Source organism: Peromyscus eremicus, chromosome 5 (assembly GCF_949786415.1).
Source record: "Peromyscus eremicus chromosome 5, PerEre_H2_v1, whole genome shotgun sequence".
Classification (NCBI taxonomy): domain Eukaryota; kingdom Metazoa; phylum Chordata; class Mammalia; order Rodentia; family Cricetidae; genus Peromyscus; species Peromyscus eremicus.
In genome coordinates, this window is record NC_081420.1 from 8580017 (window position 1) to 8602090 (window position 22074).

At 53.6% G+C, this 22074-nt stretch overlaps 1 protein-coding gene across 8 annotated transcripts; it reads left to right on the forward strand.

Moving 5' to 3' along the window:
- Positions 1-7049: 7049 nt before the first annotated feature.
- Positions 7050-21008, forward strand: Pdlim7 (PDZ and LIM domain 7). 8 transcript variants are annotated; one of them, XM_059262852.1, is made up of 14 exons: positions 7050-7127; positions 8064-8170; positions 11747-11898; positions 11981-12011; positions 12464-12582; positions 13209-13345; positions 13465-13501; positions 14187-14252; positions 14434-14489; positions 14636-14870; positions 15905-16085; positions 20145-20265; positions 20350-20465; positions 20664-21008. In XM_059262852.1, the coding sequence occupies exons 2-14, from the start codon at positions 8075-8077 to the stop codon at positions 20748-20750; spliced, it is 1434 nt and encodes a 477-aa protein (XP_059118835.1). In that variant the 5' UTR covers positions 7050-7127; positions 8064-8074; the 3' UTR covers positions 20751-21008. The 8 variants fall into 8 exon arrangements, with proteins under 8 accessions (XP_059118835.1, XP_059118837.1, XP_059118836.1 ...); XM_059262854.1 differs by lacking the exon at positions 12464-12582 and adding an exon at positions 12950-12966; XM_059262853.1 differs by lacking the exon at positions 14187-14252.
- The last annotated feature ends 1066 nt before the right edge of the window (positions 21009-22074 follow it).

A 22074-nucleotide genomic window follows, 5' to 3' on the forward strand; every position in this document is an offset into this window, starting at 1 on the left:
GGATTGAAGCCAATGCCTTTTGTCCACGCTGCCCATGTTGTTCCACTGAGCTGCAGAAACAGCTCTTTTCCTCTCTTCTCTGTTACCGTTCTTCTTAGAGTTCTTCAGCTAAAAGTGTAGTTCAGTCTGGCTCTGTGCGGAATCACTTGGAGACCTTTGAAGGATACCCATGCCTAGGCTCACACACAGAGCTCTGATTTTTATCGATTGGATACATGGAAGTTTGGCATCAGTGTTTGGTCTCTCAAATTCTGGGATGATTCTAACATGCATCCTGAGCTGAACCACTGGTATAAGCGAGTTAATCACTAGGTTAGTTTTCTTAAGATTTATATTTCCTTTATGTGCATGTGTGTTTTGCCTTTGTGTATGTGTGCACCAAAGATATGCAGTGCCCATGACAGCTGGAAGAGGGTGAGGGGCATGGACACTCTGGAACTGGTGTTACAGACTCCAGTTATGTTAGTCACCCTGTGGGTGCTAGGAACCAAACCTGTCCTCCACAAGACCGAAAAGTGTTCTTAACTGCTGAGTCATCATTCCAACCCCACACATCACTAAAATTTAAAGGCCATGTAAATGCTGATAACTTCCAAAGGCATGTCCACCTTCAACGTAGACTTTCCGGGGTTGGAGAGATGGTTTAATGGTTAAGAGTGCTTACTGCTCTAGCAGAGGACCAGTGTCTGTATGTCAGCACCCACATGAGGTGTCTCACAGATGCCTGCAACACCATGGAATAATACAACTCTCCTCTGGTCTCTATCTCTAACGAATCTCTACACACACCACACATTACCTCCTACCCCCACACCACACACATCACCCCTATCTACCCACATACACACACACACCACACACACACACACACACACACACGTACACACACACCACACATTACCCACACCCACCCCCACACCACACACATCACCCCTATCCACCCACACACATACCACATACACACACACATCATCCCATACACACACCACACACACACACACATCATCCCATACACACACACACACACACACACACATCATCCCATACACACACACACACACACACACCACACACACATCATCCCATACACACACACACACACACACACCACACATTACCCACCCCCACCCCCACACCACACACATCACCCCTATCCACCCACACACATACCACACACACACACACACAGCATCCCATACACACACCACACACACACACACACATACACACACATACACACCACACACACACACACACACACATCATCCCATACACACACACACACACACACACCACACACACATCATCCCATACACACACACACACACACACACCACACACACATCATCCCATACACACACACACACACACACACACACCACACATTACCCACCCCCACCCCCACACCACACACATCACCCCTATCCACCCACACACATACCACACACACACACACAGCATCCCATACACACACCACACACACACACACACACACATACACACACATACACACCACACACACACACACACACATCATCCCATACACACCACACACACACACACACATACACACCACACACACACACACACACACATCATCCCATACACACACACACACACACACCACACATTACCCACCCCCACCCCCACACCACACACATCACCCCTATCCACCCACACACATACCACACACACACACACATCATCCCATACACACACCACACACACACACACACACACACACACACACACACACACACACACGCGCGCGCGCGCGCACACACACACACACACACATCATCCCATACACACACCACACACACACACACACATCATCATCATCATCCCATACACACACCACACACACCACACACACACACACACACACACACACACACACACACATGCTTTCCACTCACTCCAGTACAGCAGGCTTTCTTGGGCTGCCAGCCCCCAAATCATGACATAGAGACTCGGTGGCCTTAGCTTAGGCTTGTTTCTAGCTAGCCTTTTTTTTAACTTAAAATAACTCATTTCTATAATTGGACTTACCTTTGGTCTGCCAGCCCCAAATAACAACATGGAGACTTATTAATTATGAAAGTTTGGCCTTAGCTTAGGCTTGTCCCACTTATAACTTAAATTAATCCATATTTTTATTAATCTTTGTTCTAGGTGGCTTTTACCTCTCTCCCGTTTTGTGGGCCCAACTTGTTCTGCTGCTCGGTGGTGTCTTCTGCTTCCTCTCTGCCCACAAGTCCTGCTTATCTCTCCTGCCTAGCTATTGGCCATTCAGCTTTTTTTTTTGGTTTTTTTGGTTTGTTTTTTTTGGTTTTTCGAGACAGGGTTTCTCTGTGTAGCTTTGCACCTTTCCTGGGACTCACTTGGTAGCCCAGGCTGGCCTCGAACTCACAGAGATCCTCCTGCCTCTGCCTCCCGAGTGCTGGGATTAAAGGCGTGCGCCACCACCGCCCGGCCCCATTCAGCTTTTTATTAAACCAATCACAGCAGTATATCTTCACACAGTGCACAAATATCCCACAACACATTTCTATTAATTTACGTGCTTCCCCGAGGCTTGTTTACCTCATCTATATAATGTCCTTCCTGCTTTCCTGCTTCCTCTGCATCTGTCTGTCTGGCCACAGGCTGGCTCCCCTTTTCCCTCTGCCTGCCAGCCCCGCCTATCCCTCCTCTGCCTAGCTATTGGCCATTTAGGTGCCCTAGGCAGGCCAGGTGAGACAACAACACATCTTTACCTAGTTAAACAAGTAGTCTATGCCGCAACACTCCAGATTTAAGAATCCAACTGCACAATGCACATCTGGATATCTAAAAGGCATTTCTAGGTCTAGGGCTGTAGCTCAGGGGTACAACACTTATCTAATATTCTTGAAGCCCTTGATCCCTAACACTGCCAAAAGAAAGAGTATCTCCAAGCTCAATGTGTGAAGAGAAGTTGGAAAATTGGGGCTCTGTGCAGTACTGTTTCCAGGTATGTTTGAGAACAGAGAGGAAAATCTAGAAGGATGTTAGAACTGTGAGAGGCAAGTTTGCACATCACTCACCAAGCACTGACAAGTAACGTCTTCCACAACTGATCACAATGTCGCAGAGCAGACGAGTCCAGGAAGCTGCTGTGTGAACTGCTGTGGCAGGGACACCATCTCCCACAGTGGCTAGAGCACTTGTTAGTTCATTAAATACTGGGACACACTGGAGCCATGGTCATGACCAAAACTAGAATCCAGAACTCTTGAATCCTCAGTCTGGTAACCTTTTCCTTAATTGAAAATCTAAGCCTCAGGGCAGGGGATATGGCTCAGTGGTAGAGAATTGTTCCAGAATGGACAAGACCCTGCATTGATCCCCAACACTACAAGAGTCAAAAATCTAAGCCTTAGCTGGGGGTCATGGCCCATTGTAAATTCAGCTCTAAAGGCTGAGACATGTTAAAGAGTTCTGGGCCAGCCGGGGCTACAAAGTAGTAGTTCAGATAGTAAAGGTTAGATTAAGGCCTCTGTTTTATGGATATTTCCATCATGTTCCAACCAGGTTAGAAGAGATAGTCTTTGGGTCTTTTAGGACTAAGAGACCTGGCCATGCTGGACAGTGGTGGCCTAGGCCTTTAATCCCAGCACTGGGGAGGCAGAGGCAGGCGGATCTTTGTGAGTTCTAGGCCAAGCCTGGTCTACAGAGGGAATTCCAGGACAGTCGACTACATAGAGAAACCCTGTCAGGAAAATAAATAAATAAGGAGGTTGGGGGCGGGGAGGGGCCCTGGCCACAGAGCTGCAGGGATTCAGGTCACCAGTCACCAGGGGGCGCTGTATCCTTTCTAGTCCAGTGCCTGTTCCAATCCTAAGGCTGTATGTTCTTGGGCAGATCCGGACATAGCACCCAGTCCCATGCCTTTGTGTGGAGCAAGAAAGGGGCCTGGAGGTCTTCCCTGTTGCTGGAACATAGCCAGGAACCACCAGACTGCCAGACCCTTTTTTGCTCATTTCTTATTTCACTTTTGCAAACCTTCCTTCTTTCTGTTCATTCACATCAACTCCGTGCAGGCACTGTGGACAGGACAGAGAAGTCCCAGATCTCATGGGACAATAAAGACACAGTACGTCAGAGGGTGGAAAGTGCTGTGGGGGAAATAAAGTAGGTTAAGGGACTAGGCTGTGATACAGGTGGGGTATTGAGACTGCTGTTTTAATTTTTTGATGTCATGTGTCGTTCCCCCCCCCCCCCAACCTCACAGGTTTTCTCTTTGTAGCCCTGGATGGCCTGAACCAGGCTGGTCTAGAACTCAGCTATCCTCCTGCCTCTGCCTCCCAAGTGCTGGGACTAAAGGCATTCACCACTACCACCTGGATAAATTTTTTAAAATTTATTTTTATTATTTTTTGTGTGTATAAGTGTCTGCTTGTATATCTGCACACCATGTACATGCCTGGTACACATGAAGGACTGAACAGGGTGCCCAAATCCCCTAGAACTGGAGTTATAGATGTTTATGAACTACCGTGTGGGTGCTGGGAAGCAAACCTGGGTTCTTTGAAAAAGCAGTCAGTGCTGCTAACCACTGAGCCATCTCTCCAGCTGGGACCAGTGTTTTAGATGGGATGGTCAGAGAAGACCCCCTGGAGAAGGCAGTGTTCAAACACAGGAAAAAAAAATCTTTTTAAGTCTCCAGAAAAAAAAAAAAGTGTTTTAAGCAAAAGGAGTTGCGAAATGCAAAGGGGCCTAAGGCAAGAATGTGCTTGGAGGTGTAGAGAAAAGGCCAGGGAGGTGTAAGTGCCGTGTGAAGGAACGGAAGGAGGTTGACCCCGTTCATTTCTCTTCCTTTTCCGGTACTAGAGATTTAGACCTAGCCCCTTGCCGCGGAAGCCAAGCACAACGTCCTTCCTCCTTCGTTTATATTTTATTTATTTATTTAGAGACAGGGTCTCCCTAAATTGTTCAGGCTGGCCTTGAACATGTAACCCTCCCGCCCCCTCAGCTTCCCCAGTAGCTGGAATTACACAGGCCTATGCCGCCAGGCTTAACACTTGACCCAGTTTTTTAGTCTTGCGTAGGTCTTAAGGATTTTAGTTTTATTTTAAATGTAGTGTGAGCCCACTGGAATGCTAAAAGATGAGGTGTGATCTCTGCTTTAAGAATATCACATAGGCGACTGCCTGAAGACGGGAAGAGGCAAGGGTGAAATCGGGGCGGCCAGTAGGAGACTGCTAGGTGTTGAAGCATTGGATGGTAGTGGAACAGCAGCGATGATTAACTGTGAAAACATCTTAAAGGTGGAATCTGCAGAATTGGGGAGAGGATAGAGATGAGAAAAGACATAACTTCATAGGCTCTGCTGAGCCAATTGGGTGAATGACATCATCGACTGGGACCAGGAAGGAGCCAGAAGAAAGCACGGATTTGGATTGGGACATAGGGTTTGGGATAGTTGCCTAGCAGACATCCAGACAAGGTATCAATTATTGACGTCTGCAGTTCCTGAGGGAGAAGTACCGGTTGGCCATTTTCGGTGTTCCTGAAAGCCAAAGGCAATATGGGCTCTTAAGATGTGAGTATAGGGATCAGATGGCCCAGACAGGAGGCAGATGAGGAGCTATTGAGGGAAGAAAGCCTTAGAAGCCTGGGAGAAAGGTGATTTTAGATGAAGAAGCAGCTGGGCTTGGTGATGTGATCTCAGCACTCAGGAGGTAGAGGCTAGAAGAATCTGGAATCCATGCACGTTCAGGGCCAGCCAGTCTACATCGGGAGACCTTATTTTATTTTACTTTTACTTTATGTGTATGAGTGTTTTGCCAACATGTAACTATGTGCACTACATGTGTGCCCAGTGACTGAAGAGATCAGAAGAGGGCACTGGATCTTAACAGAACAGAAAAGAAAGAAAGAGAAGAAGTAAAAAGAAGTGGCCAACCTGGCCTTGACCAGCATTCCTCCAGCAGGACAGGATGAATCCTGAAGGCTACAGCTGACTCGATGGAGGTCACAGAGACCTGGAGAAAGCTGCTAGAGTACTGTAGGAGACAAGGGGTAACCAGAGGAAAGCAATGGAGACAGAAGGATCGCAGACTCCTGAGGAGGATTCCTTCAAAGGAGTCTGACCAGTCAGGACAGTGATGGGGAAGTGGGGAGAACGCAGTCAGCTTGCCCTTCTGCCTGTCATAGCCACCGTGTCTAGAGCTGAGGGTAAAGTGGGGACTCTGAGAACAGGCCATGGCAGCCCCTTCCACCCCACCTCCATAGGAGGGACTGTGTACTCTGGTGGGGGTGTAAAGGGGGTACAATCCATCCCAGTAGTGGTGCTGGGAGCTTGGGTAGAAGTCTCAGAGCTGTGGACTGCTGGATGTGTCTAGACGGCACTCACACTGTCAGGCCCCAAGTGGCGCTAACGGCCCCCTCCAACTCTGTTGGCTCTTAGTATTTATTTGTTTATCTATTATTTATTTACTTATTTATTGGCTTCCAGATTGTCCTCCAAGCCTAACTTTGGTTGGTTAGTTTTGGTTTGGGGGACTGAACCAAGGGCCTCCAACGAATTAAGCCCGTGCTCTACCACTGAGCTACATCCCTAACCCCCGGAAAGCACACTTGAAAGTACCCTGTCTCGCTTCTCCATCTCCTGGAATTCAGAAAATCTGAAATCTCTGATGGTGCCGACCATATTGACCTCTTCAGTGTCCCTGACAGAAGGCTGTTATGATGACATTTACCCCCACAAGGGGAGAATAAGGTGAGAGAAGACCACTAAATCCTGGGTGTTTTAAAAGGCTGCTTTTTCTTCCACTTCGCCAGTGGGAGGCGCAAGGGACTCGGGTGAGAGCCTGGAGCAGGGCGCAGGCTGGGCAGCGATCAGGCTCGGGAGAGCAAGTGCCCGGGTAAATACCCGACTTCTCCTTCCCTCTCCCGCAGACTCAGGGCTTCTGGGCTGGGTGGGGCCTCCCACCGACCCCGGGATGTCCACTCGCGTGGCCTGGGGAGGGCGTGGCCTAGGACTCCGCCCCCTTCCGCGGGCTCAAATTGCGTGGCGTCCGCGGAGGCGGGGTCAGAGCGCAGCGGCGGATCCCAGCGCGGCTCCGGGAGGCGGCCGAGAAGCGGCCCAGCCGGGCACACAGGTACGGGCGACCGCGAGGGGGTTCATGGGCTGCAACCCGTGGGGTCCTGTGGCCTGCTGAGGCGCTGGTGAGGGCGTGGGTGGTCGTGGCCTGTGCCAGATTCCCTCGGTTGGCTTCGGCCGCAGCCTCCGCCCCCGCCTTCCTGCGGCCAAGTGGGGCTGATTGGCGCCTGCGCCGCCGTGTGCGGTGAGGACGCGGCCAAGCGCCGGGCCGGCTGGGGCGGGAGACGAGGGGAAACAGAGTCACGTTGGAAAGGGAGCTTCGTACGTGGGTGGCACCACTTTCTCTGGCTTCCAGAAAAGATCCCTTCCCTGGCCACGCGTTAGGGACATGGCCCCCGTCACTCTCCACAGGGCCAGTACCCCGTTTCTTCCTCCCTTGTAGTGCCCAGGGGTCCCGCCCTGGCTGCCAGCTGCCTCGACCTGTCCCAAAATGGCTAGGACCCGCTCCAGCGGCCTCCTTCCCACCCCTCCCCCTCACATCCCGAGCCCCTAAAGTGCTCCCTCCACGGGCCGTCCACAGTGTCAGCTTACACGCCTTATATAGTCCGAGCAGGCTCCAGCGGCCTGCTGGGACGCGGGGAAGGAGGGGGAGCTGGCCCCTGACTCACCCTGCCGCCCTCCTGAGATTCCAGGTTAGCATGGGCGAAGCAGTGCCAGTTGGCCCCACAGCCCACCCCTGGAAGGGAAAAGCAGTTCAGCCTGATGAGGACTTTCCTCACCCTCCCAGTGGCAGGGGGCAGGGTGGGGAACTGACTTGTGTGTTGCCTGTGAGGTCTGCCTGCCAGGAGCCCCCCAAACCCGACAAGATACCTGCCTCCCAGTGTGTGCTGAGCGTCTGCTGTGCTTCCTGGTACCTGGCCAGCGCTAGTGACCAGATCAGGACCTGCCTGCCAGTTTGCAGTGCGGCCACTCTCTTTCTCCTCTTTCCTCACAGGAGTAGGCACCATGGATTCCTTCAAGGTAGTGCTGGAGGGGCCAGCACCTTGGGGCTTCCGGCTGCAAGGGGGCAAGGACTTCAACGTGCCCCTCTCCATCTCTCGGGTGAGCCTAGATTGGGGAATGCACTCCCCAAGCCTCCTTGGGTGCTCATGTTTCCAGCAAATGATGGGAGCCAACAGGACAGGAGTATCCAGGTCCAAACGGACACATATTGCAAGGACTCCCAACTAGATGGATAAAGGGGGCGAACCCCCCACCCCAGCTTCCCGACTTCGACATGGGACTTGATGCTCTCCCACCAAGCCCCCTTGGCCATCTGTGAGTGCCAAGGGGAAGCCTATTCTGCAGTCTGGGATGGTGACGGCTCCAGGAAGTGTCTTAGCTTGAAGAGCAGTGTGTGGAGCCAGGTGCCAGGCAGGACCTAACTTTAATTTCACTGCTATCCAAGGAATAGCAATTGTCGTCCTGCTTTGCCAAGTGACAGAACTTGGAGGGATGGAGGAGCTCATTCAGCAAGCCCCTGCCAGAGCAAGGATACAAACTGAGGCACAAAATGGCTTGTTCTGTCTGTAAGTTTAAGGAAGGGGAGTATCTTCCCAAGCTGAGTGAGGACCCGAGTCTCAGTCTGCTGGTTCTAGTCCGGCTGGAGTGGCCTTTGACCCTAAGCAGAGGTGGAGTGAGGCTAGCCTCTAGGATTCTTGTTCCCATTCCTCAGTCTGCCCCATGGGGGGGTGGGGCTGGAAGCTGACTCCTCCCTGTGGCAGGGGGATTGCCTTATAAGCCCAAGAATGCAGCCCAGCTGGGATGGCCAACAGTGGCCAGTCAACAGAACCCAGAAGGGTTGGCCTGGGCCCCTCCGCCGCATTGGTGGACCCCTCACCTGGCCGTCAGTCATTGGTGTCAGTAGGACTCAGAGCAGACTTGATGCCAGCGTGGGTGAGGCCAGCACACCAGCTTGGTATCTCCGACTGGCCTAGGGGGTCAAAAAGGGGCAGGGACTTCCTGCCCTGATAGCCGCCTGCCTAGAGAGGCCCACCCAGCCAATGGTGTAGGCAGGCAGCTGCTGGCAGGAAGCCCAGGGCAAGCCTAGCCCAAAGGAGGCTGAGAATTTCCCAGCACTGCTCAGCTAGAGAGGGGGTGTCAAGGCTGCATCTCTGTGGGAGCTGGACATGGTGGCCAGAGCAGGCAGGCATACAGACTGCACTCTTCCCAGGATCCTTCCCTGGGGCTGTCTTGGAATCTGCCCCAACCAGCAGGGTGACTAAGAGCTGTGGACCCTTCCCCCACACATACATCTCATCTTCCTCCTCCCCTCTGGGAAAGTGCTGGCCAGTGTGGTGTAGGTCCTGGTTTCTTCATTGGTAATGGTGGCCTCTCAGATGTTGCCTGTTGGGGGCACTCTGGCCCCTGGGCTCCTTTGTCAGCAGCCCTAACATGTGGGTGGGGCCACCAGCTGAGCCCTGCCCTGGAATGGGGCCCTGATGGGTGGGGTGGTCTTTTTTAAGTTAGGCCAGCCCGCTCTGCCCGCTCACTATCCCTCCCCTGACCCCAGAGTGGAGGGAGGAAGGAGGGGCTAGGCTGGCTGTGGGCCCAGGCCTGGAAAATGAGGTAATGTCTGGGATTTGGGGGTTGGGCTGCTCAGTGGAGCTCCCAGGCTGACTCACCCACATCCATAACACTGTCCAGCCCCCTGGCCCTTCCCTCCTTCATCTCGCTAGCCACCTTTCCCAAAGGGCCCCCTGATGCCGCTTCTCCCACTCCGGCCCTGTCTTACCCCTCACATGCTTCCTGCCCTCCTCACTCCATAAAGAAGTAGTTCCTCACTTCTCCACTCCTTTCTAGAAGCCAGTTGCTGCCCCTCACAAGACCCCCCCTCACCCCACACCTCTCAGGAAGCAGCCTGTATAGGAAGGAGTGGCTAAACCAGGTTTCCCTCTATTGACTCATCATGACCAAGAGTAAGTCACTTCCCCTTTAGGGTGTCACTTCCCCGTCCCCATGATAAGGGGCTGATTGGAGTGAAATAAGGGTGAGAGGGGCATGGAGACCCCAGACTTAGCCAAGGCACAGAGGAGGAGGAGTCTCTTTTCAGATAAGGTCTGGAATTGAACTGTTAGCCCTCCTGCTCAGCATGCCCGAGTGTTGGCATTGCAGGTCTGCTGTACCATCCCTCGTACCCAGTCTTTTTGTTTGTTTGTTTTTCAAGACAGGGTTTCTCTTGTGTAGCTTTGGTGCTGTCCTGGATCTCACTCTGTAGCCTCGAACTCACAGAGATCCACCTGCTCCTGCCTCTGCCTCCTGAATGATGGGATTAAAGGCGTGTGTCCCCACTGCCTGGCTCTTTTTTAAATTTCTTAAAAATTTAATTTATTTTGAGATAGTCTCTCTATAATCATAACTGTTCTGGAATCACTATGTAGACCAAGCTAGCCCCCAACTCACAAAAATCCACTTGCCGCTGCTGGGATTAAAGGCGTGCACCACCACCGCCCAGCTCCCCAGAGTCTATGGGGAGCTCTCACATGTGTGAGGTAGTCTTTATTGACCCCTCACTTGGGACCTCCTGTGCAGCATAGGTGCCCTGTTGTGGTGGAGCCTTCCAGCCAGGACCAGACCCTGGCTGCACCTCTTGCTGACTGGATGATATGAGCTCAGGTGTTGGCAGTGTTTTCTGAGTGTGAGCAAGGTGCAGCCCAGACTCCTGTAAGCATGTTGGGAGATGCGGTGTCGGTACTAGGTGTTCTGTGAGTTCTGTTCGTTAGCAGGTAAAGAAAGGGCTCTGACTCAGCTGTGCTCTCCTCTGCTAACCTCCCCTTGAGACACAAAATAGAGCTGTCAAGTCCAGCTCCCCCTTCTGTCCTACTGTTGGGAGTCTCTGAGTCAGGCTCCTCTGTCCCTAGCATCTCCAGAATCTCAGCCTTCCCTCTGCTTCAGTACACACTGCATCAGCTCACCTGAGGAGCCTGCTGGGGCCTTTGGCGGCCTGCACTCCACTTTCCTTACTACCTGTAAAGTATAAATTAAGCCTGCTTTGTGTGGGCCAGGCCCTTTGTCCAATGGTTGAGTGAGTGGCCCTGTGATTTCAGACCTGTGGATGACCACCATGTCTCCAATCCTTTTGACTTTGAGTTGGGAATTTCTAGTTTGTTTGGCAAATAAGGGAATATAGTAGGTCTGGTAGAATGGTGGTCACCAGCACTGGCTGATTCCTGGGAAGTGGTGGGCTTTGGTCACCAATAAACAAACAAACAAAAGAATATGCAACAGTGCACCAAGAGTACATTTGTGAAGGCATTCAGTGCCTGGGGAAGGGACCGGGGGATGGGGGTGCAAGTGGCTGTTCTTAGATATCAGATGGGACACTTGTCAGGACCCTGAGGTGGGTAACGCTGATCAACCCTATTAGGCCTTTGTAGCCCAGTCTTAGCAACACAGGTAGATGACATCGGTGGAGGGCAATCTGGTGGGTGGAAATAGCCTTTAGAGCAGACCAGCAGCGACCTCAAGGCCTGTGGTCCTGACTTGCAAGTGTGGGCATTAGCCTGAAGGTGGCTGTTGGCCCGTAGTGTCTGGACTGTGAGGGAGGGCCATAGAGAAGAATGGACACCTCAGCGGTGGGGTGGTAAATTGTGCAGCTTGGGTGTGCACCCGTGGGCCTCTGACCATTCCTCTCCACAGCTCACTCCTGGAGGCAAAGCCGCACAGGCTGGTGTGGCCGTCGGAGACTGGGTACTGAGCATCGATGGCGAGAACGCAGGAAACCTCACACACATCGAGGCCCAGAACAAGATCCGTGCCTGTGGGGAGCGCCTCAGCCTGGGTCTTAGCAGGTATAGGGGCCGACAGGATGAGGGGGTGAAGACAGTCTCTGGTCTGACCCACCTGCCGTCACTGCTTTCTCTGTCTCTCCAGAGCCCAGCCTGTTCAGAGCAAACCACAGAAGGTAGGTAGTCCAGGAGATATCTAGGCTGAGAAAGGGAGGGCCTGGGGCTTCTGGGCTGCCCTGCCCTCCCTGGCCCAGCCTGGTACCCCTCTTCCTGGCTAAGAGCAGAGGGCAGATGCCAGAATGGGCAGTCTCTGGGGAACTGAGAGTGGAGCTAGGGGCTGCCGCACGGTCTGGGCGCCATACGTGCCTGCCTGTCTGTCTGTCCGTCTGCTTCTTCCCACGAGCCTGTGCTGTGTGTGCCTTGCCCATCCTTGGTCTCCCTTGGCCCAGAGTGGGTTAAGTTCATCACTTCCAAATTGGCCCCTTGAAATCATAGTTACCCCTTCACCCTTAGCCTCTGGCCAGATGTGTAAGTGGAGCTGGACTCGTCACTGTCCTTGGTGGTGGTGACTCTGCTCCTACCTCAGCCCCCACTCCCACCCACCCTGCCCGGCTCTGTCTCTGCCCAGGCCCTGACCCCTCCTGCCGACCCCCCGAGGTATACTTTTGCACCAAGCGCCTCCCTCAACAAGACGGCCCGGCCCTTTGGGGCACCCCCACCTGCTGACAGCACCCCGCAGCAGAATGGGTATGTCAGCCCTGCCCACCCTCTCCTGTCTGTTGTCCACACTGTCTAGTCTGTTCACAAGCACACACAAGCTGCCCGCTGCTGCTCAGTCTGTGCTGTACCCCAGCCCCTTAACCGTGTGGCAGCAATCCCTGGCGGCTGGGTAGGGCTGTGGGCATAGGGCCCTGGGCATAGGGCCCCACCTAAGGCTGTTGCTCCTGCACGGGCTCTGCCCTCCTGGCAGCCTGGGGTTGGGGTGTGGTATTGGGCCAGCTGAGTCTCAGACCCTCATCGCCTCCCTGCCCCCCTCTCCACTGCTCTGATTTCCCCATCTTCCTTCTCCCGAGTCTGTCCCTTTATTTGTCCTTCTGTCTCATTTCCTTCGCAGGTGCAGACCCCTGACAAGTCAGTGAGCCCCCTCTTCCTGTCACTTTCTTCCTCCCTTTTGACACTCTGGGTGGTAGTCCCTCCCGACCCTGGCTGCCCCCTCCCATCTCTCTCTCACCCACCGGCCCACTTACCCAGCGGGGCCCTTTGCTCACCCCTGCCCCTCCCCGCTCACCTGTCACCCGTGCACATCAGGTCCTGGGAGGGGCAGCCCCTGGTGCTCCCCAGAACAGAGGTTCTGAGCCACACCCTCCCCACAGACAGTTGCTCAGACAGCTGGTCCCCGATGCCAGCAAGCAGCGGCTGATGGAGAATACCGAAGACTGGCGGCCACGGCCGGGCACGGGCCAGTCCCGCTCCTTCCGCATCCTTGCCCACCTCACGGGCACAGAGTTCAGTAAGTGCTGGCCCCGGCCAGGGCGGACTCTGGGCCTTAGCCTAGGCCTGACTTTGCCAGGACTCAAGGCTGGGGTGACCCTTGTTTCTCTTGGTCAATGCCTGCCTCTGTCCTCTCAGTGCAAGACCCGGATGAGGAGTACATGAAGAAGTCAAGGTAAAGGCCTGGGCACTGGCCCCTCTTCCTAACCTCCCGCTCTTCCTTTCCAGCCACCGCCCCGCATCTGCTCCTGGCCCTCCCCTGCCGGGGCTCTCTTCTCTCCCTTCCTCTTCTCCTTCCCTCCGTCCTCCCTGCCTCCCTTCCATCTCTCCTTCCTTTCACGTCCTCCTCCTCTCTCTCTGCCCCTCAGGGAAAAGTATGTCCTGGAGCTACAGAGCCCACGCTATACACGCCTCCGGGACTGGCACCACCAGCGCTCTGCCCACGTGCTCAACGTGCAGTCATAGCCTGGCCCTTTCCAGCCTGCTGCCCTCTGCTTTCCTTTCTCTGTTACTCCCTCCCGGGCACCCCGTCGGTGCCCCCAGCTTCTGCCTACTGCTCTCACGTCCCTGGCCTGAACCTCCTCCTGGCCTGGTCCTGGCAGCCCGCCTGACACTGCCTTCCCTCTTGGCCCTGTGGTACTGCTGTCTGCCAGGTCTGCACTGCCTTGAGCATGAAAATAAACGTTCTCAGCCCTGCTTCCTTCGCCTCTGTCTTCTGTCTTCTTGGGTCTGGTTATGTTTGGGGTACGGTACGGGGTGTTAAATGCTTTAGACTTGGTGTGGGTCCTGCAGTCTGCTTCTCAGTGGGAGGACGGACCTAACAAAGATGGATGTGCCTTACTGTGGTTCTCCCGTATCAGAGGAGACCCAAAGGCTGCCATAGGAGCAGGAGCCCCGCCCTGCTTCCACACTCCACAGCAGACCAGGTAGCTCTAACCGACTCAGGGGAAGCACCCCTTCCTACCTGTACCCCAGAGGGACCTGGAACCCATCCCAGCAGCTCTCATACCCTTGAGCTTCCCCATGGGGCCAGCACAGCTGAAGTTAGGGGGTGGGACCATGCCCAGAGCCTCAGCCAGGCAGGGCCTTGAATGGCAGATCTTGCAGCCAGGTGCCCAGGACAGAAGCCCCAGCCTCAACTATACCCCAGGAACCCTGGCCCGGTAAGAGAGTGGGCTTGGGTCTGAAGAAGGGTGGGTGGCCTCCATGGCCATAGGGGTGGTGGGCTTTTGTAGGCTACCCTGGGCTCTACCCTGTGCACGTTGGGCTCCCTGAATACCCCTCTGGATCTCCTTTCCTTGGCTGTCAGGCCCCACCACCCCCAGCCCCACCAGCCGCCCACCCTGGGCCGTGGACCCTGCGTTTGCTGAGCGCTATGCCCCAGACAAAACCAGCACGGTGTTGACCCGTCATAGCCAGCCAGCCACACCCACACCTCTACAGAACCGCACCTCCATAGTGCAGGCCGCAGCTGGAGGAGGCACGGGAGTGGGCGGCAGTAATGGCAAGACCCCCATATGCCACCAGTGCCACAAGATCATCCGGTGAGTGTCCCTTCCAACCCTGTTCTTTCTGTCCTGCCGCCTGGCCCTGGCCTGTTTCATCTGCTTGTCCTGCCTCAGCTGCTACTCAGAGAGAATTAAGGATTTGGTTGAAGCAGAGAGGGATCTAGCCTGGAACCTCAGATGTTTTTAAATCTATTTTACCTTTTGTATATGGGTAGTTAGCTTGTGTGTGTGTCTGGGCACCCCTGGCATGCCTGGTGCCCACAGAAACCTTTAGGAAAGGGTGTTGTGTTTCCCTGGAACTGGATGGAGTTGTAGATGCCTGTGAGCCTTCCTGTGGGTGCTGGGACTCAAACCTGGGTCCTGTGGAAGAGCAGCAAGTGCTCTTAACTGCTGAGCCATCTCTGCAGCCCCCGATCCTCAGGTTCTTAATCCTACACTTCCTACCATACGCACACTAATCTGTAGCAGTGAGAGCTGGCAGGTGCCAGCAGCACCCTGAAGCTGTGCCTCTCACTTTGCCACTCTCTGGATAAAGAAGGCCTCCCTGTCTGCTGCTTCCCCTCATGCTTGGTCTCTGCTAAGCGTCTGCTCTCAGAGCCGATAGGCCACAGGTACCTCCCTCTGTACGCTGCTCCCTGGAACCAGTCAAGTCACATAGTCCCTCAGAGCCAGATTCTAGAACCTTCCTAGTTGGCCCTGGTGGACTGCTCCTGTTTCCCATCAGCTCTTAGGTAGAGGATTTGTAAAACATCCCCTCCTGACACCCCTGTTTATCCAGGGCCTGCAGGCCCCTGCTCAGGCCAAATGGAACAGGCAAGCAGGACAGGGTGTTCACTGGGGTCTGTTGAGGTTTCATCCTCACACTGGGCAGTAGTCCCCCAGGAGTGCCTTGGTTGTCTCAAGCCGTCAACTCCCTCCCAAACCAGGGCACCAAAACTGCTCCATCATCAAGAGAGTATATAGGGGTTCCCTTGACATTCGGTCCCTCTGCCTGTATGATCTTGGAGAAACCACTCCTGTCTTCCTCCTAGAGTGTCTACCTCATTTGCATGCATTCCCTCTCCCTGCAGGGGCCGCTACCTGGTAGCACTGGGCCACGCATACCACCCTGAAGAGTTTGTGTGCAGCCAGTGTGGAAAGGTCCTGGATGAGGGCGGCTTCTTCGAGGAGAAGGGGGCTATCTTTTGCCCTTCTTGCTATGATGTGCGCTATGCACCCAGCTGTGCCAAGTGCAAGAAGAAGATCACTGGAGTGAGTAGGGTGGGCAGGCGGGCTGGCGGTCCTGCGGGCTGGCGGGCTGGCGGGCAGGCAAGGAAGTAAATGTTGAGCCTGTCGGCAGTGTTCAGTAGTGTTTAGAAACTGCCAGATGTGGAGCTCTCAGCATGAATTGTTAGTGGTAGAGAATACATAGCATGTACAAGGCCCTGGTTCCATTCCATGTACAAACAAGCCTCATCAGGCATGGTGGCATTTGCTTCTAATCTCAGCACTGGGGAAACAGAGGCAAGAGGATTGTGAGTGACAGGCCAGCCTGGGTTACACAGTGAGACGCTCCCTGAAGAAAATAAAAACATTCTAGTAATGGCTTCAGTTTATAACAGCCAGGATACTCTGTTTGTTTGAAATGGGGGTTCCTCTGTGTAACACCCCTGGCTGTCCTGGAACTTGCTCCGTAGACTAGGCTGACCTCAGACTCATAGATTCACCCACCTCTGCCTCCTGAGTGCTGGGATTAAAGGTGTGCGCCACCACCACTCAGCTAGCCAAGATACTCTTAAAAGATCAGCCTTTAAAAAAAAATTTTTTTTGGTGTATTTTTTGTTGTTGTTGTTGTTTTTGTTTTTCGAGACTGGGTTTCTCTGTGTAGTTTTGGTGCCTGACCTGGATCTCACTCTGTAGACCAGGCTGGCCTTGAACTCACAGAGATCCTCCTGGCTCTGTCTCCCGAGTGCTGGGATTAAAGGCGTGTGCCGCCGCCGCCGCCGCCGCCGCCGCCGCCGCCGCCGCCGCCGCCGCCGCCACTGCCACCACCCCCCGGCTGGTGTATTTATTTTATATGTATTGAGTATTTTGCCTGCATGAATGTATGTGCACCACATTTACACCTGGTGCTCTCAGAGATCAGAAAGACAGTGTCCTCTGGAGTTGGAGTTACAAATGGTTGTGACCTACCATGTAAGTGCTGGAAAAGAAACCAGGGTCCTCTACAAGAGCAGCAATAAGTACTCATAACCACTAAGCAACCTCTCCAACCTAAAAGACCAAACTCCATTCAAAAAAAAGCAGAAGAGCCGGGTGGTGGTGCATGCCTTTAATCCCAGCACTCAGGAGGCAGAGGCAGGCAGATCGCTGTGAGTTCAGGTCATCCTGGTCTACAGAGTGAGTTCCAGGACAGCCAGAGCTGTAACACAGAGAAACCTTGTCTCAAAGAACCAAAAGAAAAAGAGAAAAAATGAATTGAGTCTGCTCCAGTAGCTGGAGGCGCTGACTTCAGGCATAGCCAAGCACCATGGTCTCTTGAGTTTGCCTCTGTTTCTACTTTTGTTGGCTTCATTCATTCCCAGCATGCTTTTCTCTGGAGAAAGACAAGAACAGTGTGATAGTGCCTCCACGGTTCCATTTCCCCAGATTAGCTCCCGTAGAGAAAAAACCTCAGTCCCACTGGTGCCTGGAGCTTCCCATGCTGACGCTCCTTGGCTCAGCTTGAGTCACGGAGTCATTTTTGTCAAGTTCCACGTGTCTGATTGGAAGGGACTGGAATATACCCACCCCTGGAGCTGTCAGGTGAATCTCCATCCTGTCAATGTCGACAGGTAGCTTGGCGCTCCATCTGAACCATGGTGACTAAGGGATGGGTGGTACCCTGAAATAAAGTCAGGCTCATGTGCCCTAAGAAGGGAAATGGTGAGACAGCTGTTGTACCAACTGGGACTGCATTTGGCTGCAGTAACAGAAAAGACCATTGCACTGCCAGAAATGGGGTTATTTATTTCAGTCAAAAGAATTCCTGGGCTAGAATGGTGCTCCGGGGGCCTGATAGCATAGAGTGCCTGTTAGATGGCTGCTAAGGCCCAGGCAGGAGAGAGACTAGGCAAATAGCACTCTTTCAGTGGGGTAGAGCATTTCCAGTCAATAATGGAAGCCAGTTTGTATCTTCTGGATTCAAATGCAAAACCTTACATGCAAGGCCCTAAGCAGCATACTCTACCCCACTGTGGACCAGGTTGGCCTCGAACTCAGAGATCCACCTGTTTCTGCTTCCCCAGTGCTGGGATTAAAAGGTGTGTGCCACCACTGCCCCTTCCCCTACTTAATGCCCACTTTTCCCACGAGGCCTCCCTCCCCACAGTTGCCTCACTGTACGTGTCCTTTGTCCCATCTTGGTGTCCTGGCTGTGCACTCTGGGAGCCAAGAGCAGAGCCATTTGACTTAAGCACTGGGCCCCATTGTAGAAGATGGTCAGTAAACACTTGAACAAGCCGGGGGGGGGGGGTGGGGGGGGGGTGATGGCGCATGCCTTTAATCCCAGCACTCGAGAGGCAGAGACAGGCGGATCTCCGTGAGTTCGAGGCCAGCCTGGTCTATAAAGCGAGTTCCAGGAAAAAGCACCAAAAGCTACACAGAGAAACCCTGTCTCGGAAAAAAAAAAAAAAAAAAGAGGAAGGGAGCACAAGTCGGAATTCCCAGAGAAGGCCACAAGCAGAAGAGTAGTTTGTGTCACAGGCAGCACTTGAAAAAGGTGAGGGATAACGGGAGGAGTTTGGAACTGAGGGCAGGTCAGATGGTGAGGAGGAAGTGGACCTGGGTCTGTACCAGGGTAGTAGGGTGCCAGACAAAGAGATTCCTAGTCAGTGTAGTTTTGGTACAGTACAGATGTAGAGTCATCCCAGAGCTAAGATGTCCCCCAAAGTTACATCTGGCACACTTGTATTTCTGAGTCAGGAAGCATTTTACAAATCTGGGCTAGGTATAGTGCACTGGTAGAGTATTTGCCTAGTACATGAGGTCCTCGATTTTGTCTGCGGCACCAAGAAAAACAAGGTTTCAAGTCATTCTGAGTGACCGTGTCAGAACCACTGTTTGCTTCAGTCCAAGTAAAATCCCCAAGTGATTCAGGCTCCACTTGGGCCCACTGAATACCCCATCTGGCCCTTACAAGGACCTGGAGTCACTGGCTGCAAAACTGGGACTGTTTTCTAAACAGTCCAACAAGACTGGGTTCAGGTACTCAGTTCCCAAGATAGGTAGCCATGCTTTACAAGAGGATAAAGCGGCCAGGCACCCCTACACAGCCTCTGGCCGTGGTGGGCTTAACAGTTCAGGATGGCCAGGCTATCCCTGGGGACACTGAGGACCCACAGTGGGTTAGGCTCTGTCGGAACAGATCCGTTCCTAGTGCAGTTGATGCTTCGTGTCTCCCACATCTAAGGACGGGAGAAGAGACATAAGCAGCAAGCCCGCTGTCTGGGAGGATGGTAGTGAGGTCAGTGGTACAGGATAGTAGAGTGAGAAGCCCTGCCAGCGTGGTGTAGCAGAGGGGGCTTGGAGTGCTCACTGGCGTCAGAGTGGGCCCTGTGGAGTGAGTGACAGTTGTACAGAAAGTGAAAGTCAGAGGTGGGGAGACTTGAGAGGACCTGTCTGGGCAGAAGGTAGCTGGGATGTAGCCCCAGCCTGGTGTGCTTGGCATTTTAGTGGCGGTCAAAGGCTGGTGTGGCAGGATCAACGTGTGAGTGAGGGGAGGGAACAGGACAGGCCTGACTGCTGGATTCTGCACAGGACTTGGCTTTTTTTAAAGACAGGATCTTAATAAGTTGTGCAGGGCATTTGAATTCTGTATCCAGCAGGCCTTTTAACTTTCACCAGGCTGGGTGTGTCTTGGAGGTGGACCCATCAATACTCACTGATGGGGGGGGGGGGGCGTGAGAAAGGGGAATTTTGAGTCAGACATGGTGGCACACACCTGAAAACCCAGCCCTCAGAAGGTGGAGACAGAGGATCAGGAGTTCAAAGCCAGCCAGGGTTATATGAGACTACTTTAAAAAAAAAAAAAAAAAAAAAAGAGGAGGTGGAATTTGGCCTGAACAGATGGAGGGATTTACTGTGGGAGGAGCAGGTTTGGGATAGAGAGTCTGGGAGCTGTGGGAGACATGCAACTGAGACCTAATACATGGGGACTTGGAGAGCTGGCAGTGGTGCTCTGGGCGCTGAACACATGTAAATGTAATATTTTATAGCAGTGGGAGGGCTCGTGCCAGCCTTCCTGTGTTCTGGGGATGGGCTGGACCTGACCGTGCCCGTGGCCTCTTCCAGGAGATCATGCATGCCCTGAAGATGACCTGGCATGTGCAATGCTTCACCTGTGCTGCCTGCAAAACGCCGATCCGCAACAGAGCCTTCTATATGGAAGAAGGGGCGCCCTACTGCGAGCGAGGTATCTGGTGGCCTGGAGAAGGCAAGGCGGGGCTGGGTAAGGGACGGGGTGAATACAGACCCACTTTTCTGGCCCCATTACCAGACTACGAGAAGATGTTTGGCACAAAATGTCGAGGCTGTGACTTCAAGATTGACGCTGGAGACCGCTTCCTGGAAGCACTGGGCTTCAGCTGGCATGACACATGCTTTGTTTGCGCAGTAAGCACACCCCCACCGTGTGTGTGTCTGTGTGTCTGTGTCTGTGTGTGCGCGTATGTGTGTGTGCGTGTGTCGTCTGTCTGTCTTCTGTTCCCCACCGCCCCACGCCCATCTCCTGCCTGAGGGATGTAGGAGAGGTTGGGAACGGGCTTCTCCCACTCCCCCAGCCTCATGGGACTGGACCCTCCTTGTCCTCAGATTTGTCAAATCAACCTGGAAGGAAAGACCTTCTACTCCAAGAAGGACAAGCCCCTCTGCAAGAGCCACGCCTTCTCCCACGTGTGAGCACCTTCCACACACCATGGCCGCCCCACCCCGCCTGAAGGGTGAAAAGTCTAGAGTGATCACCCTCAACATTTCTGGGTAGGGCTGGCAGTGGTTGTCCCCACCCCCAACTCCTGGCCGGATCCTGGGGTTCCCTGAATCCTGTTTCACCTTCTTCACCATCCCCTTAGCTGCACTTCCTCCGCCACCGTCACTCACTGGTGCTGGCCATACTAGGCCCGTTCGTTCCAGTGCCACAATAAACCTGTACTAGCTGTGTGCTGTGTCTCCCACTTTGCATCTGGAATGGTGGGACTTGAGGCAGAAGGAGGGGGGGTTAAGACAGTTCTTGGAGCGGAGAGAGGTCCTCATGGGGATGTGGAAGCTTCATGATCACTGGGAAGAAGTACAGTGCGGACCCCATGTGCTGGGCCCAGTGCTCACAGTTGTGAAGGAAGCCACTGGTCAGGCCTGCCTTGGAGGTTAGAGTAGGTAGGAGTTGGGGGTGGTTATGCAGATGTGAGACATGGACAGTGACCTCCATGTGAGCCCACCTGTCATCTGCTGGAGCCAGGAGCCGAGTGCCAGGCTCAAGCCCTAGATGGGGATATGAAATGTCTGAGGGCAGAGGAGACACAGGTTCCAGGGAAAGGCAGTGTTGGAGACCCAGTGACAAGCCCCAGGAATCCATGGACGATGTTGCTAAGTATCTAATATGTACCAGAGCCTGCCTACTCGTCATGTGATCTCCCCACCCACCTTGCCAGGTGCCTGCAATTTTTTTTTTTGTAATTTATTTTTATTTTATGTGCATTGATGTTTTGCCTGCATGTATGTCTGTGTGAGGGTGTCAGGTCCCCTAGAACTGGAGTTACAGCCTGGTGTGAGCTGCCATGTGTGTGCTGGGAATTGAACCTGGGTGCTCTGGAGAACAGCCAGTGTTCTTCACCACTGAGCCATCTCTCTAGACTGCAATTCTTTTTTTTTTTTTTTTTTTTTTTTTGAGGCAGGGTTTCTCTGTGTATCCCTGACTGGCCCAGCCCAGTACTCGCTCTGTAGACCAGGCTGGCCTTGAACTCACTGAGCTCTGCCTGCCTCTGCCTCCTGCCCAGTGCTGGGATTAAAGGCGTTTGCCACCACCGCCAGGCCTTGTTAGTTTTTTGGAAGCAGGCTGTTACGCTGCACCCCAGGCTGGCCTGGAACTCACTCTGCACCCCAGGCTGGCCTGGAACTCGCTGTCACCCGGCCGACTCCAGTGCCAGTTGCCTCTCCTGTCTTGGCCTCTCCACTGCAGAGGCTGCAGCATGAGGTGCCTGTCACATCTTGGGACTCTTGCTTTTGTTTG

Coding starts and splice junctions, on each gene's coding strand:
- Pdlim7 (XM_059262852.1), top strand. CDS start 8,075: ATGGATTCCTTCAAGGTAGTGCTGGAGGGGCCAGCACCTTGGGGCTTC. Junction 12,583..13,208: donor AGCACCCCGCAGCAGAATGG/GTATGTCAGCCC, acceptor CCCTCCCCACAG/ACAGTTGCTCAGACAGCTGG. Junction 20,266..20,349: donor GGCGCCCTACTGCGAGCGAG/GTATCTGGTGGC, acceptor CCCCATTACCAG/ACTACGAGAAGATGTTTGGC.